Here is an 18,381-nt window from a genome sequence, read left to right as displayed (position 1 = left end):
AACTGTAATTTTTGCATCAAATGCAATGCTATGTGAGATTGTTAACAAAAACTAATGTGCAATGCACGGACTTTTTAGAGGACGCTATATGGTGCATGGATTTCACACTGAGAATTCGGATACTTAAATAAAATGGTGCAGTGTAAATGTAGTGGACTATGTAGCAAATAGAAACTAGAAAAACAGCTAAAGATTGGGAGCACAGGAAAACTGCTAGCCTGGCTTGGTGTGAAGTCAAACCTACCAACACTTCTAAATTCTGTAGGTGCTATGCAAAGGCAACTTGATTGAAGTTCTTGAAGACATTTCATTTCTCATCTGAAAGGCTTCTTCATAGGATATATATCCTCTGGTGAGATCAGCAATACTTGGGAGTCGTTGAGGTCACATGAGTTGTTGACCCTCCCGGTCATCATGTGAGTCGTTAGGATCACATGGGTCAAGTTGTGGATGGGTGCTAACACCTTGAGGGTAGTTATGGTGACAAGTGAGTCGTTGAGGTCACATGAGTCCTGGTGTGGATCAGTTTTCTGGGGACTGCATTGTAGGCGGCGGACAGGTGGTATCTCAGAGAACTGTTTAGTGATAGTTGTTCCAGATTGGCAAAGATGGCTTCTTTCACTCCTCTTTCAAACCATCGGTCTTCTCTGGCCAAAATGCGCACCTTTAAGGATGTTAGTGGAAATAGCATAGCCTTCTTGGATTGTGCAGTGCACGTTGAGAACGACAGAAGCCTAAACATTGAAGTATACTGAAAAACCACACACACAGATCAATACCTACTGTTTGACTCTCACCGCCCACTGGAGCATAAACTTGGGGGTCATCAGAACCCTAAAGAGAAGGAACATAAACACATCAAGGAAGCACTTAGAACTTGTGGTTATCCCAACTGGGCCTTTGTCAGAACCACAAAAAAGAGGCAAAACAGGCAGAGAAGAAAACTGCAATTTTTTAAATTCCAAACAACATTTTAAGTATAGGCCTCAAAAATCCAATATCAGTCAGCCATCCTCTTTATGCTAAGGTAGACTAACCCTGTCCTGGTTCCAGCAACAAATTTAATACACAGATATGAGATTGATATCAGTCTTTTCATCTCACTCTCGGAATGAAAGCAAAAAAAGTACATTTCCTCAAATGTAGAACTTTTCTTTTGATCTATTAGTTACTTTCTTAATTAATTATTAAATCCCAAAAAATTTCAGAAATTAAATTTGATTTATTCACACAACAAAAAATTAAACAACAGAATGTTAGACCAAAAACACAATATTACCATTAAAAAAAATGTCACCTTGCTGCGTAAACAAGCAATGACCTAACCTCTTGTTTTTGTCAACTTCATTCAGGAAGGCTTTTCCACAGTACAGCACCAGTATAAAAAAACAGCTCCTGGCTAAATTTTTTATTTAAGGCACCTAACACGAATGTACACAAGTCCTGGTTATACAAGCATGTTGAGTGTGGACAGAAAAAAATGAAAAATGCTCATCATATGTTTCCAGAACCCAAGATGACATCTTAAAACTGCTTGTTGTGTCAACCAAAGATTTCCCTTTACAGTGATATTAAACAGAAAATTGGAAACTGGAATCAGAGAATGTTTGCTTGACCAGTTTTTGTTGATTAATTTTCTGTTGGTCTACCTATCAGTTAAGCAAATAGTCATTTTACACACATAGTTTGCAGTACATCAGTATCAGCCACCAGGTTGTCAGACTAATTGGAGGAGACAGGGAGACCCAACACAGTGAGAGAGAGGGTTAACATTGCTCTCTGTTCTACCAATGGGCTAGACTGTGTAGCTAAAGGAGGAGAGGAATGTGTGTGTGAGAGAAAGAGAGGGAGAGAGACAGAGAGAGAGAGAGAGAGCAGGGATGTCAGCAATAGACCCAAGAGACAGAGAGAGAGACTGAAAAGAGAGAGATTCATGGCAGGGTTGAGATGAGCGAAGACTCTAGACGGCAATAAAGATAGCCAGCCATAGCCAATGATGCACTACACAGCCAGTATGGATGGGGACACACCGGATCTCTTACCAGCAGCGTGGGATTGTTACCAATTCTAAAATCTGGTGTGACTACAAACTGCCTTCTCAGCTCAACTGGTCCAGGGAAAGAATTCAACTGGTCTGGGATGGATTTGTTTCAAAAATGAGAGACAAGCTCTAAATTTAAGCCAAATTGCATTTCAGCGGCAACCACTACTTCAGTGTAATGAGTGCGATTTTTTTGACATGGGGGCAATTCTGTTTTGATAGCTATGAAGAGTATTAATTGAAATTAGAGAACGCTTTCAGCTAATGCTGCCACATTAGTTATCCTGGGACCAATGCTGTTTCTAAAGCTGTTTCACATTCAAAACACAAGGATGCTTTCAAAGACGAAGAACTCATCTAGAACTGTGAATCGGGCTAAATGAAAGGTGAGAAAAAGGCAACAAGAGGTCAAGATTTGTTGAACAGCAGTTTTGATTGCAGAAATTTGCCTTAATGCAAATTCAAAGACAAGGACCAAGTCAAACCCAGATTGGGAAAAAATAATGACAAACTTGAAACAACATGGTAGAAAACCAATCAGCAATTGGACGCTTTCCTTGGCTTTGGACAGGATCATCATGGCTTGGCCATCTATCTTTGAGACTACGAAACATGATCCAATGAGTTGCCCAGAGGAGGATATACACAAATGATGACACTCTGGCAAAATCCAACTCATGGACTGCAGATTCATACATTAAAGACTGGGTGTTCTGCATCCATATTGCTGATTGTGACACTCGAGTAGTTGACACACTGTGTAGAAGTGTGCTTTCCATTGACTTACCCTTGATTGTCACTTCTTCTGGATTGTCACTTCTGATCCATCAAGCAGAGTTAATGCAAAGGTGACTGGATATCTCAGTTGTGGGCTTTGAAGCCTGGTGTGTGTTAGTGCATGTTCACTGCAGAGACAGTAAATGTGCATACTAAGGTGGATGTGCTATGCTGAGAGTGTCGGGTGTTGCACCAGCTCCATTAGGCCACGAGTGGCAATTTCAGTGTTCTGTCGGGGTGGACTGTAGCGACGCTGAACCTCGCTGTATCTGGCTGGCAGTGTTAAGGGATATTTCATCTCGTGCCTCACCCCAGTGGACACCCTTCGCATCACCAAGAAGATGGGGTTCCCGGAGGGACATACAGCGCCATCGATTGTCCGGGGTAAGAGGGGGGACAGTAATTTTGGGCTTAAACTGCTAACACCAAATTTCTTTCGTGCAGATAGATTAAATTTTTCTATTTTCTAGGGTCAACATTTTGCCAAAGAAATTTCCTTGTCAGCCTCAAAAAGAAACTGATTCTGGAATTCTGAGTTTAAAGCCAGACTAATGAAATTCTTTCAGAATAAAGCAGAGCTGTAAGGAAGAGCTACCAGTCACATGTGGGTAGTTTAAGGAATTGATAGTATAAAGTTATTAATATGTCTATCACTTTCATGTCACAATTGCATCCAAATCCACTTTCTTCAAGAAAACATTTGACAGATGACACACAAAATATTTTTATACCATCAGTGTACCAAATTATTTAATGTACTAAATCACCAAATAGTTAGCTTAGAGGGAATGCTGGTACTAATGCTTCCTTTTTAAACATTTATTAAATACGGCTTTTAATAGATTTTTGAGGATCTTATGCTAGAATCAGACTACACAATATTTTTGTCTTTTGACATGGTCACTATGTAAGACAAGTCATACATTCTTGTTGAACAATGTTACAAAAAAATGTTGTAGAAGTTGACAGAAAAAGCCAAGAGAAGGCAAACAATCGTGACTTTTTTTTTTTTTAAAGATTTTTGTTTCATGTTAAACATTTATTATTTTATTTATTATGGTTTTTTTTTTTCTGAAAAGTGGGAACTTGTAGGTAGGTCACTTCAGTAATCAGCAGGATTGCTTTAGCCTGCAACTAACAAAATAAGCAAAATAAGCCTTCAAGCAGTGCTATGAACGACGACCGACTTTGTTTACTATAATTATCATAATTACTGAGCTTTTTTGACAAATTTTTTGGGACAGAAAACAACAATAAGATTAATATCACACACGTTTGACATATTGTGGCCTTATAAAATTGATATGGCTGTGTTAACATTGTCTATTTTAAAATCCAGCACGCCCAGAGCAACATTAGTTTTCATTTGGAGTCTGTTTTTGCTGACCTGAATAATTTATACCTGGAATAACTGATTTTTTGGCCATTTGGTTTCATTGATAATTCATTTGGAGTGGTGTTCGTGTCCACCTGATGAATTTAAGTCCAATATTCACTCTCTTTTAGCTTTGTTTTTGCTGTTGAGGTAGTACTTAGTGGGTTTATTTGTTCCTCAGCTGCCAATTGTCACTGGGAAAGAGGCTGTTGAGAACAAACAGTAAAGCTCTGGGCCAGACGACCAACACAATGTCCTGAAAGATTCTAAAATGCTCCGTAATTACACAGTCATTTGACCCATTGTTGATATAAAAAACTACTCATTAGTGCAGCTTTAAAGTTGAATTATCTGGACATACACATGTATTTAGGTTATACCTCTGACATTTGTAATGTGGGCAGTGGTTGTGAGAACCTTCCAGTGCTTCTAAAAACAAGTCTTGATTTTACTGATTTTCCTGATTCAAGTACTTTTGCTTCCTGTACAAATCTATAAAGTGGAATGAAGGATCCATTACTTGAGTAAAACAACAATGGAATCAGGTGAAACTATCAATTACATTTGGTAGTTTTTTTCTGCTTTGTCTGGTGTGTATACTGGACTAGCTTTGTATGTTGCTATCGATCCATTCTTGTACATAGTAGACAGACTGCAGGTCTAAAAACAGCCATGGCTGTCATTGTCTGAAGGCTCCTCATCTCCTGTCTGATCTGATAAGTGTGGACAGATGTATTTCCTATTGGATGATTCTTGTGCCATCTTGCTTTAACCTATCCTGTCTGCCGTGCATCAGTGCATGGTGAAGGACAACATTAATGACTGTCCCTGTCTTTTTCCACTATGTGGGTATCCTGGTTTTATCAGTGGGAGTGAAGGTTTAGGTTCCCGCTGTGAACTTCAAGGGTGACTTTAACCTGTGTCAGGATAGGGATGGCAGAGTGGAGCTAAATGGAATGGCTATTACCAGCCTGTCATCATCGACAGTTTGGAGGAAGATTCAGCACATGGTGTTTGATTCATTTGAGTGTGTATGTGTGTTTCATGTATCTGTGCCTCCCTTAGGTGTTATGTAATGTAGCACTGAGGGGGCCTGTTGACTAGCAGAGGGGAAGGGAGATGAGGCAGATGCCTTCACTATGCACAGAGGTTCATGTAGTTTTATATAAAGTCTTGTGTGTGTGCAGTATGCAGATGTGGGTGTGTGTGTGTGTGGTTGTGCTTTTACATCATCTGTTCAAATATGCATCAAGATTACACTGCTTCAACACTTGCTGGTAGAGTGAGTGTTTTAGTTATCCAGCTTCTAGTATACGTTTTGTGTGTGAGTGTATGTGTGTGTTATCACACAAAGTATCTGTCAGTTTGTATTATCTCATCTGTGTATGCAGGCTCAATGTATGTCTTTTTGCATCGTGTTACTCTTTCTCTCTCAGTTCAGCTTACTCTACTGTGGTCTGAATGTCAGATTAGCACAATAACTAAATAATTTCAATAGCCAACAATAAATGGTTATTCAAATACTAAATCCAAGTGAGCAAAATGAAATGATTAGTGCAGGAGACAAAAAAATAAGTAAATTAAGTGAGCTGCTGGCCCACATTTATGATGAGCTACTGTATATTTTAGACAGCACAACAAGCCCTTGTTGTTCTGAAAGAGCTGCACAATCATGCCAAGTGTTCTGGATCATGTCATTTCAGATAGAATGTACAGAACATTTAATTATACTGGCTTTACGTTCCTTTATGAAGGGGTTATATTAATAAAGTGATTGTTGGTTTACTACTGTTTGTAACATTTAATGAATTTCATCAATACCAGTATGACCAACATTCAGTGACAGTGACTATGACATTAGTAAAACAGCTTGAAACAACTTTATCTAAATGCTTCACTTATATAAAGAGAGAGATGCTAAGATACTAATTCCAAAGGTGATTTATATACATTTTCCTAAATAATACATCTGTTCAGTGACCATTTAGCGTAAGTAAGCCTATGTTTAAATAAGCAAAGGATGTCCAGTTTGGGTAAGACATGCCTGCATGTAAATGTAAAGACTATATTTTCTCTGTATTAATGTTCATTCTATGGTTCCCTATGGTGTTTTTTATAAAGCCGCATTCACACGGACAATGTCCGAAGAATCAGTTCCGGAGTTGCCCTTTCATACATGCAACACATAACTGGAGATTGTCTGTGTGAGACATATTCACACCTACTGGAAATACTTTGTTTGGTTTAGGTGAGGGGTGGTGCATGCGTAGAATGTGCAGGAGCCAGGATAGAAACGTCATCCACACTCACGCTGTGAATTCTTTGGACAGTGACCTGCTCTATTCACACACTGGCTCAAGCGGACATAACAGAATTTGTGAGCTGGCAGGGTAAAGTCCATTTAATGTCGGGTTCAACGTAATGTCTAGAAAGTTCAGGGCTGCAATAGATGTTTGAAAGCAGTTTAAGTGAGATGAAGGTCCGGATTACGATTCAGGAAGGTTTGGACAACCTCTCTTCATTCCAAGCATGAACAAAACACTGAAGTTCAAATCAAGTATCAAATCCAGGCGCTCAAACAAGCTTTGGTTGAGTACCTGTTCACATGCTTGTCAGGTCTGATACAAAAGCATTATAATTTAGCCACAGGTTGGTGAATAAATGACTTTTGGACATACTGAGCATACTGATAAGCTGAGAAAAAATTGATTATGCCCGCAGGGGATAAGTCAATTCTGCTGTGAAAGCCATATTAATAAGAATACTTTTCTGATATTAATTTATCTCATAATATGGCATATGAAATAAACAAATTGATTTTCAGTGAAGTGAACTGTGTTTCAATGTTATGCTTTACGTCAAACTAAATTTTTCACGTGTAAAATAAAAAAACTCCCTTTCACATTGGATATTAACAGATCCTAATGGAATGTAATAGAAAAAAACTCACAGTCCTCATTTTGTTTATAAATATACTTTAAAGTTTATCTGAAGTTAATATGAGGCTTCAGCAGGACTGTAACTTTGGAAGACACCTGCTTGATTTGTTTAACATGTCTAACTTCAGTTTAAGTTTAAAATGTATTTGTATACAGAAAGAAGATATTTGTCTGCTGTTACTTTTATTAGAAGTACATTATGAATGGATCTTTTAAGGTCAAATGATAATATTATCACCCAGCTCTAGAATCCGTTGTAACTATCACGAATTCAAGAATAAAGTCTGTGGTTAGCTTTTTACCGTCACAATTTACTACTTAATTAACTAGGCATAGTATATGTTTTGATTCACAATGAGGGATAATAGCCACATGTTGGGTGCTCTGACGTTCAGTTTGACCTCCAAATAAAAATTTAAAAGGGGACTCCTTTATTTATGCAAGGACAATATTAGTATTAATTCATTCAAATCATAGGAAAATGTTAATGTATGCAGTCTTACAGATAGAGCTGTCAAAGAAATCACACTGTTTAGTGCACACTCTGGCATGTTGGCATTTCACACTCTTAGTGGGTGAATAAGGTGACTGTGTGAGTGAAAGACAAAGAGATGGGGAGGGAGAGGTAAACATGTACAACATCTCATCTCTGTTAACATTCACTCGTGTGAGATGTCACCTGCAGAGATGTCAGATGATGAGGAATCTAACAGAGCAATGTACCCAACTATCTAACACACACACACACAAACAGATATGGTGCCCTAATGCTTTGGGGCTTCGCACAACAAATTAATTATTAAAATCTGTGTTGTTATGTCAATAAAAATGTAGTTTCGAGGCATGCGTGAGCTGCAGTATCTCATATCATAAGGTTACACAAGTGGGTTAGCAGCTCAGTTGTTCGCATTATTCAAAGGTCCGCTGTCTGTTTATATTTGTTCGACCCCCTGTACCAAATACAGGTATTAGTGGATGTTATTAGGCACACTCTGTGTGAGTATAAGGGGTCCTTTTGTTTATTGTTCATCTAATTGTCCAGATCTTTGTTTATGAGCCCCAGTAAGTTCCTGCTGTACCATGACTGTTATTTATAGATGGTTTATATAACTCTGCCATTATTGTCTGGAGGTAATAAATGTGATTGTTGGTGAAAATAGATCTTCCTCTTTGGAGAGAAGAAGTGTATGAGAAATTCCTGGCACTGGCAGAATTCTGCTCTGGGCGGATCTTGACAGAGTCCTCAGAAAATGGACAATATCCACCCACTCACACTTTCCTTAAAACTATTCAACTCTAGATAAATACACAGTCACATACACAAGTTCAGTGGAGACACCTGAAAATTATAATTGAGAAGTACTTTAAGATTCACGTTTTTGTCAGTGTTCCAAGAGGGAAAGGAAAGGAAAGTGTTTTTAATTGAAATATTTTCTCCATCCTCAATAGGCTAAAGGGCTGAGAGATGGCATGGTGTCGTCCAATGAGAAAAGGTGCCGGCCACTGTCATCAGGTGATGTGGAGGGGGTGTCATGGCAGGGCCCGCGGACCATTTTCCTCCGGAAGAGCGCACAGGGATTTGGCTTCACTCTGCGCCACTTCATTGTCTACCCACCAGAATCCTCCCTCCACAGCCTCAAGGTAAGTGGCATGCTATCTGCTTTCGGACTTTGGCCTGGAGCCTTTTATGTGTTTGAAATATGACTAATTTGAGCCATTTAGAACTCAGTTACACTCTAACCGATTGCCCATGAGGCATCCTATCTTTTCAGATTCGACCATCTTTTCTTGTCATCCGAAATCTGATTCCAAGACTCTCTAGGTTATGCTGGTATTTAATTAGAATTGATTGGAACTGTCCCAACTGGACGTTGTCTCTATTTCCCCTGTAATTAGCACCACATTGCGTAGTTCTTTCCAGGGTAGTTCTTGGATATTATTTGAAAATTGTTCTGAAATTACAGAGCAGTAAAATAAAGCAATACACAAAACACGTAATTAGTATTTGAAGCTACATCTCAATTCAGTCAAAACTAAAAGGCCAGTGAGGTTATTTGAAAATTACTGAGTCTGTTTCACGATGGAGATCTGCACAAAATATTGGACAGGGGCTGCTTTTAAAAATAAATGTCAATCGTCAGTCAAATTGGGAAAATTAGCCTTTCAGCTGCAGTGGGAATGTACTGTAGCTTTGATGGGATCAGACTTCCGATCATTACACTGAACATAAAGGTTGACTGCAAATTTCTGTACGTATACAGTCGACAATTTCGACATTGTTTATTATTTCATAGTATTATGTAAGACTAGGCAGTAACAAATATGTGTGTTCAAACAGTTAAACACGAACTGTAAAAACAACCTTAATACGCAATTATGTGTATCCTGGTCATAGTAAAGCATTTAGACGCCACAAGCCGACCATAAGGGATCACACGGACAACACAATGATCATGTAGTGGATAGCAGAGCGGCTAACTCTGTAAACTAATCTCATGTAATGGGCCTTTAAGAGCTGATCTGCTAAACTAACTTCTTCTTGGTAATGAGTTAAACCCAAAGCACATGACAGGGTCAAGCTGGTTTCAAAATCTAAAAACTTTCAAAATCTAAAACTGTCATTAGTTTTTCATAATTATTATATTATAACCATAAAAGACAACCGTCTTGTAAGACTTAATTAACACCATGTTATTGACCAGTTCAACGCAACATCTGGTAGCTGGTTGATTTGGATTTTAGCAAATTATCTGTTGTAATTAAAAGACTGGGCTGAATTGGACACAGTCATTTTTCCTCGAATGGCCCCAAGATTTTGTTGCAGGTGCCTTTTTGTTCTTCTTTTCAAGTCAGATTTTGGCTCATGCAAAGCAAAATCTTTCAATCTAGGATAAAAACATCCTTAGCTTTGTACAGACACAATTTCAGACAAATTAAAAATGATATATAGACCATAATGAAACACATCTAATATATAAGGTCTTAAAGGAACAGTTCAGCATTTTGACCAATAGACTTAATTGCCTTATTTCCGACTGAGATCGATAGAAAAGAAAAGATCAATATCAATCTCATGTCTGCGTGTACAAGCACAAAGCTGGAGTCAGTCATATCTCAATTCGTACACAAACCAAAATGTAGATATGAGGATGTGTGGTTTCTGGAGTAGTTATGTGCTGAAAGTGACTGTTGTCAAAGTAAGGTTGTCAGATTTGGTACCATCGTGCCTGTACAGAGACCTATTTAAAACCTGTGCTCACTGACCGTACTTGACAGCCAGTGCTATAGATGCTGCAGAGAGGTGCTGAAAAAACTGTTTGTCCTGAACTACCCCTAAAACCACAAACTAGCTGTCTTTATGCTAAGTTAAGATGAATTCCTCCCAGTTCTAGCTCCATACTAAACACACAAACATGAAAATTGATGTAGATCACTTTATCTAATTCTCAAGAAATTGAGCAGTTGTATGTGTGTATTTCCCAAAATATTAAAAATGAATGCTGTGCCATAAAAGCAGTATTTGCACGTGTTTTTTATCTTTCTGTCTGTGGTCTGTGTGTATACAACATATTGAAAACTAATTCTATGCTACAATGTCAAAAAACTGATCAGACGAACCAAAGTTTACACACATCAAACAGGGTTGACTGTTTAAGCGAAAGTGTTGAATTTAGCCTGTAAGTCATCTGTTACACACATTTATGGCTGTTGTAGTACTATATACAGAATGGTAACGTCGGTGGCCTGGACAGACGTAGATATTGTATAAGAGCAGAGTATGTGTGCAGAGAGCTCTTTTTGTGTTCAGGTCAGGAATGAGCTAACTCAACCAAGTATCAAAGCATCCAGATCAAATAGCAACCCACCATGATGGCACCCATTGGTCTCTGGACTACCATTTTGAGGCCTTGAGTCTGGAATTTTGGCCATCGCCATCTTGGTTTTTTGGAGCCAGAAATTAACATATTTGGATGAGAACATCAAGCTGGGGAAGAGCAAGGGATGTATCTGACTGATGACCCGAGTACACTATGCACGCCGACTTATACTGGCAACCTGACTGCACCAGCCTCTGGCTACGCCGTGCTACGTCCCTGCTAACAAAGTTAGTTTACATAATTCGAGGTAAACTCTATAGTTAAGTGTTAAAGTAATCTTAATAGCTAATTGCATCCATGTTCACATTTGGAGTAACTTAGTATTGTTATTGTAGCTGAAGTAGCCGTGTGTAAGTTAATGTTAAACTGCATGTAACCACTTAGGGTAAAACATATTCTAACATTGTGTTTTAAATTTGGTTTGGCAAATTTAAGGTTACATTTCCTAACTTAGTGAGTGTTAACACTGATAGTGGGTTGTCAATGTTGTTAATTAATGTTAGCTAACTATTAAGTATAACAAAGTTTCCTGTAGGTTACATTTCGTTAATCATAATGGAACGATGACGTTATTAAAGTTAACTGCTGGCGAATCGAAGTGCAGGGGGCTCATAAGCCAGCAGATCAGCAGATCCAGCTTTACCTCCATCCAGCTATGGTCTGGGTCACAGGGGACAATTACGTCCAAGAGACGCTTTGGTGTTGATGGTATCTCCATCTTTTGGTTCGACTGGGGTGGTCTGAGGTGGAAGAGCCCTCTCCCCCTTTTGAACAGTCTCTACAAGGCAGCACCGGATATCCTCCTCATCCACTGTGGTTGGAATAACCTGGGAGATGTCTAAAGTGTCAATCTTGTCACAGCAATGAAGGAAGGCCTACACCACCTCCACCTGCAGTATCCAGACATGAAGATGATCTTCTCTGGAATCACCCAGAGATGCAGGTGGAAGGCTCGTGCCAATCCGGGGAAGATCGATAAAGGTTCGCAGGTTTGCGAACAGTGTTATGGCTACATACACCGATCAGCCACGACATTAAAACCAGTTAACGGTGTTAATGTTGTGGCGTAATGGTGTATATATGCAGTGTGTGTGTGTGTGTCTATATATATATTTATATATATGTATATATATATATATGTATATGTATATATGTGTATATACTGTACTGTATACTGTACAGTTAGGTACAGTTAGGTAGTTGTATCTCTAATTCAACATAATTTCTAGTCACAAGAACACAGAACAGCCACAACATTAAAAATAGTAACTGGTGTCAGTGCAAATTAATGAGGCCATTATTAGGCTGAAAAAAACAAAATAAACCTAACAGACAGATGGCAGAAACTTGAGGTGTGGCCAAATCAACAATTTGGTAAATTTGGTAAAGATGGAATGCACTGCTAATCTCGGCAACACCCAAAAGCCTTGAAGACCACAGAAGACTACTAAAATGGATGATCCAAAGTGGAATTCTTTCCTTGGTGAAGAAAAACCCTTGACAATATCTGGCCAGGTCAAGAACACTCTTGAGAGGTAGGCATATCATTGTCAAAGTCTACAATCAAGAGACGCCTTCTCGAATGTAAATACAGAGGGTTTACCACAAGGTGTATACCGCTGGTAACACTTAAGAACAGAGAGGACTGATTAGATTTTGCCAGAAAACATCTAAAAAAAAGCCTGCCAAGTTCTGGAACAAGATTCTTTGTACAGATGAAACCAAGATGAACGTTTACCAGAATGATGGGAAGAAAATAGTACGGTGAAGAACGGCTCAATGACCCAAAGCATACCACATCATCTGTCAAACATGGTGGAGGCAGCTGCCAATGGAATTGGGTCACTAGTGTTTATTGATGATGTGACTGCTGATAGAAGTAGCAGTAAAGGCCTGGCAAAAGATCTCAAGGGAGGAAACTCAGCATTTATTGATGTCCATGGGTTCCAGATTTCAGGCAGTCATTGGCTGAAAAGGATTTTCATTCAAGTATTAAAAATAATCCTTATTTTATAAATATGTTGGCTTGTCCAATTAATTTTGAGCCTCTGAAAATGGAGGGACAATGTATTAAAGCTGAAAGTCTACACTTTAGTCACATCTTGATGGCTTCATTTCAAATCCATTGTGGTGGTGTACAATGGCAAATTACGAAAATTGTGTCACTGTCCACATACTTATGTACCTAAATGTATACTCCATTCTGCCACAACATTAAAACTGGTAACTGGTTTTAATGTTGTGGCAGAATGGTTTATATGGTGCTGTTGTGTTTTTAGTTGTGACTAGAAATTATATTGCGCTATAGATTCAACTACCTCTTTTTATTATGCAAACTTGTCTCGTGACAGTTAAGTTCACCTTTACCTTGATCAACGGCTGCATTTTATTTTTAATCTTTTAAGTAGTTACAGTTAATTGTAAAAGGCACACTACAATATTGAATTCATCCATTTGTTACATTCTTTACACTCTTCCAGTGTTGTTGATGGATAATAAAATTGTCGAAATTAATGTAATTTTTAATGTGCAATAAAGGTATTTATGAAGCTCCTGCCCTTGTTGATTGTTTTTATGGTGCGTATCTGGTATGAATTTTAACAACAGCAACATGCACAGTATTGTAATCATAGAAGAATACATAAATAGAGGTTTTGTCAGAATTTGTAATTAATTTAAAGGATATTTCTACGTTAGCTTTATCAACAACAAACTGTAAATAGAAATGTTAATTAAATGTTGCTTTCCTTGAACACTGACAATGAAGGATCAAGATAGATATTAGAGCTTCTGCATTTCTTCATGTGTGTCTTATTTACTTATCAATTTTAATGATATAAAATAAATAAATTTGGAAAAACCAGGCGAGTGTTCTGTAGTTATTGGAAAATACAGTCAGTATTGTTTAATCACAGTAGGTTTATTTAAAATTCAATATTAAAGAAAACTGTGATCATAAATTACAAATGCACATTAAAAACATTATGAGTATGAGTTATGATTATGAGTTATGAGTAAAACCAATGTACGTGAGCTGTACTACACTGACATTTTGGAAGGCTCCATCAAATGAAAAACCATACATGCACATGCAATATCAATTACTTAACCTAATTGTTTCGAAACCCAACTGTCAAATCTTCAGTAAACACGAAAAATTTTATAATCCTAAAAACATACTTCTATAGCAGTAATTTATTCTATTACAGGAGTCACATTTTGCTCCTGGGTGCACTTCAGGTTGGCCAGTTCCTGTTGTTTCCTATGAAACCCTTTTGATATCAAACTGGGAAATCCTTTCATCTGTGAAGGTGGTGACTGTGCTAGATTTGATCCATCACTTAAATCCAGTCTAATATTTTTGAAATCTGTTTTTAAAAATTTTGCTATCACCTATCACACAACAGCAGAAATGAAGTGAAAGGCAAGAAACTGAACCTGTCAATACTAAGGACAGAGAATAATAAACAAACTTCCAAGAAAAAGTTGGTCTTTCTTTTCATCATAGGAAGCTAAACTAGAAGTGGTTTTCTGCCACCATCATCACAGCCCATTTGAGAACTAATGCAGTCTCCCTTCTCCACGACCAGGTGAATGGCACCAAATACGCAGCTCCATACATGAGGTTTTCCTTCTGTTGGCATTGGTCATCCAGTATTCAGTGCAGATACAGTTCAAATTACAGTAAAAGACAAACACTTAAGACATGGTGGATCCCAATGAACCACCTACATATACCAGCTTGTCAGGATAGGTTCATGTATGTCTCCTTCAGTTGAGGACTATCGTGTATGAACTTACAGAATTAAATGAACAAACTCCTACATGAGAAATGTTCTTCCATACATTGTGTATTGTACAGAAGAATACACTTGTAACCTTTGTGATATGATCATTTTGTTAACTTAACAGTATCTCTAAATAGACATTCTAATATACTGTATGGGTATCAGCCATCTTAAAACAGTCTTCTGTGCTAGCAGAAGGTCCTCATACTGAATAGCAGACACACCAAAGTGGAAGAGAGACATCAGTATAACAGCATCAACAACAGTAGTTAATTTCAAAGTAACATATTGGAAAGATTTCCTTTTTGGGTTTTCCATGTACTTTAAGAAACAGCTGTAGTCACAGCTATCCCACATTAGGTTTTGTATTTCAGCCACTTTCACGAGTCCACAAGTATTGGTACAGTTAGAACATTTACTGTGTAATTAGCACATACAGTAAGAACGTATCTCTCATTCCTGTCTGTGAAGAACTGATCCGCGTACTGGACAGATTGATGTACAGATGTGCTACGTGACTTGACGTGACGTGACAGGTTGATGGTTTATAAAAACATACAAAAGCACAGAAAAAACAGTAAAACTATACAAGAATTAGCAGGCAACAAGCAGCCATTAGCACATAAGAGCGCACTAATGCAGAAATAAAGACCCTTGCACAGCAATCCAACATTCACAGCACAGGGGAAATTATGCTGCATGGTAGCACACAAGTTTGTAGCATATCAACACACAAAGCATAATATAAACATCAATATGACAACACATCAAAAGTAACACACCACAATGAATACTTGACATAACCACTAGCCTACTCAAGATTATGAAAACATGATTGCCCAGTAATCACAATATTTGGGTCAATTAAAAAGGACACATCCAAAAAAAACTGTAGCCTACTATCTGTCTCCCAGTGTCTAATGAACTGAGGATCTGTTGACAAAATGTAGTAAACTTACTGCCTTATGTTATTCCTACCCAGTCAACATAATTTGCCGTCTACACTACATAGCTAAATGAAGAATGGGCTGTACAACGCCATGTTAATGATTTGTTAACGAAGAGTTACATACAACTTCAACATCTGCTCTGTGTTTCTTCTACAGGATGAAGAGAATGGAAATAGCACTGGAACAGGTGAGTGTCCCATGTTTCTGCTGACTTAATCAGCTACACATTGTTTGCCATATGTGGTCTGATTTATAGAATGAATCATATCACTGTTATGTACCTGCCCTGGGGACTAATTAGGATCTGTTTTATATTATTATTATTATTTTATTTTATTATTTTATTACTATTGTGTTCTGTGTTATAACGTACAAATGCTGAGAATGTGTATGTACGGGGGACTTTTTGTTTACACATGTAGGTGGAACTGATTCAATTTTTTGGGTTTTGCTGATATGCTCAGTCTAGGAAAGGTTTGCTGAATTTGGATTCTATACGTGTATGTGCCTCTGCGTGTGCTTAAGTAGGTTGTCAGCGATCTCGTTTGGAGCCAATGGACACCATCTTTGTGAAAAGTGTCAAAGAAAATGGCCCTGCCCAACAAGGTGGACTGTGTACAGGTAGAGGACACACACAAACACATGACATGGCTCATCACACTTTCATAGTGTTCTCCAATTGTCCAAAGGAGAGAAGAGATGAGCTGATCAAAATGTTGAGATTCTCACCTGAGTGACCTTCAGTTATTAGTAAGTGCTCACAGCAACAAACTTAGCAGCAACAAGTACTTTGAAGAATTTTTTCCTATGGGTTTTGATTCTCAGGCTTCTTACAGGCTGACCTAGCTTATTACTTTAAGGACCATACCACCTTTTTCAGATTTTGCATGTATGAGCCCAATAACTACTATCTGATTACGCTCTCTGTTAGTGCCAGTCATTTCATAAAACATACAGCCATATTTTTGTTTTTTTTAATATTTTGCAAAAGTGTTTATATTTTCAAAATTAAATATCCAGGTAATAGACCCACCTTAAAATTCAGTGCTTCTCCTCCCAAAACACACACCCACATGTATAACTCATGGTGATTATAATTTCGCTTGTAAAACAATCTTTTATCGTGGGACTAACTTCCATGGCAGGGGTATACATTCCTTCTGTCTAATGCTATGTCGGATTGGTTAGCAGGATAGATGTCCTGCCTACGGGCATTTCTGATTGGACAGACTCTGCTCCTTGAGGCACACCTCCTTTGTGACCAAAACATTCTAGATAGTAGTGCGAGTGTAATTTTCCCTTGCTTTATACTGTGTGCTGACTTCTAAATGTGTCAAGTATTTTGAGTTTTCCAGTAATGGCTGTTGCACACCTTTCAGACCACAAGACTGCAGGTCACACTAACATGATATGACGTGGAAGTAAAACAAATATGCTTCATTGTCTTCCCAAAATATAAAGCTGCAGGCTACATAAAGCTGATAACTTATGAACTCAAGAAGAATTTTACTTTACTTACTGTATTGGAATTGTGTTGATGCTATGTGTGTAATTGTGTTGATGTTACGTGTGTATTTTTAAAGTAAATAAATAAAACTCTACCAGCTCATATGTATGTTGTGTCATGACAGTAGCAGAAATAAGAAATGACGTGAAGAAATGACTGAATCAGATGTAATATTCACAGGATAACAGGCTAATAAACATTGCCTGGTTCTACATGAACGAATCTGGTGAGCCCCAAACCTCCCAGGTGATCTCTTCGGCATTCTTTGGCGTATGGGCCACAGTTTGGCAATTAATGGGATGTGTCAAGGGCAGCAAGTCTGTACAAGAGCTGGTATCAGCAACAGTCGAGTTGAATTGAGTTGAGTCAAGTTGAGTCGTATGTACGGGTTTGTAGTACTGAATGGTGTCAGCAGCGAGCAAACAAAGCAACACACACAGCCCCGAGGGAAAAAATTTGCCAAATTTTGTCACACAGTACTCAAGTGAATTTGTAACAAGCATATGTACCAGTGTAAACTTGATTCATATCAAACATACAAAAGTATCAGTAGAAAAAATTAAGTTGTTCATTTTCGGTCAGCACTATTTGCTAGGAGGGATGAACCACTTTATAAACTTAAATTAATTAACAAAAGAGTGCTGAAATCGGGATGGCTGGTAGGTTCACCCACTGCATTAATGCCTTCCTTCATCAAACTCCTCCAACAGCAGCTCCAGCATGTCTCATTCATGGCAGTAAAATCACTTTGTTTGGGATTACATAATTTGGCATGTTATAACCACAAAAAAAAAAAATTTTGTAGGCTATTCAGTACAAATATACTATACAAAAGTACTTGTAACATTGATGCTTGGTAATTATTTGTATTCCTTGTTGAGTTTCCAGAAACACATCTTATAAATACATATACTACTTGGTTGAATGGTGAAGCTCTGTTTACAGACATTCACTTTCAGCACTTGAACGCACCACCAAGATTCACAGACCACTCTGTGAAATTAAAGCTATTAAAACTCAAAATATTAAGTCACTTTACTGAAAACCAAAATGGATGTGTGTTTCATTATGATGCATTTGTTCTTTGGATTTACTGGGTTGCAAAACCACTCATAATCTTCTTCCC

The 18,381-nt window shown here is 38.0% G+C and overlaps 1 protein-coding gene across 7 annotated transcripts in view; it reads left to right on the top strand.

Annotated features, from left to right (window-relative positions):
• Positions 1–18,381, top strand: part of arhgap23b (Rho GTPase activating protein 23b) — a 102,194-nt gene that overhangs the window by 58,156 nt on the left and 25,657 nt on the right. For 4 of the 7 annotated variants that reach the window (XM_040123027.1, XM_040123028.1, XM_040123024.1 and 1 more), the window contains exons 2-4: positions 8,582–8,773; positions 15,905–15,935; positions 16,274–16,369. In XM_040123027.1, coding sequence (XP_039978961.1) covers positions 8,582–8,773; positions 15,905–15,935; positions 16,274–16,369 — 319 coding nt within the window. Of the gene's footprint in view, positions 1–8,581; positions 8,774–15,904; positions 16,370–18,381 lie in introns of those variants that run through there. The other 3 variants (XM_040123029.1, XM_040123025.1, XM_040123031.1) reach the window with 2 other exon arrangements.

The sequence above is a fragment of the Xiphias gladius genome, unplaced genomic scaffold (genome assembly GCF_016859285.1).
Source record: "Xiphias gladius isolate SHS-SW01 ecotype Sanya breed wild unplaced genomic scaffold, ASM1685928v1 HiC_scaffold_1473, whole genome shotgun sequence".
In the NCBI taxonomy this organism is placed as follows: Eukaryota; Metazoa; Chordata; class Actinopteri; order Istiophoriformes; family Xiphiidae; genus Xiphias; species Xiphias gladius.
This window is presented reverse-complemented; position numbering and strand designations above follow the sequence as displayed.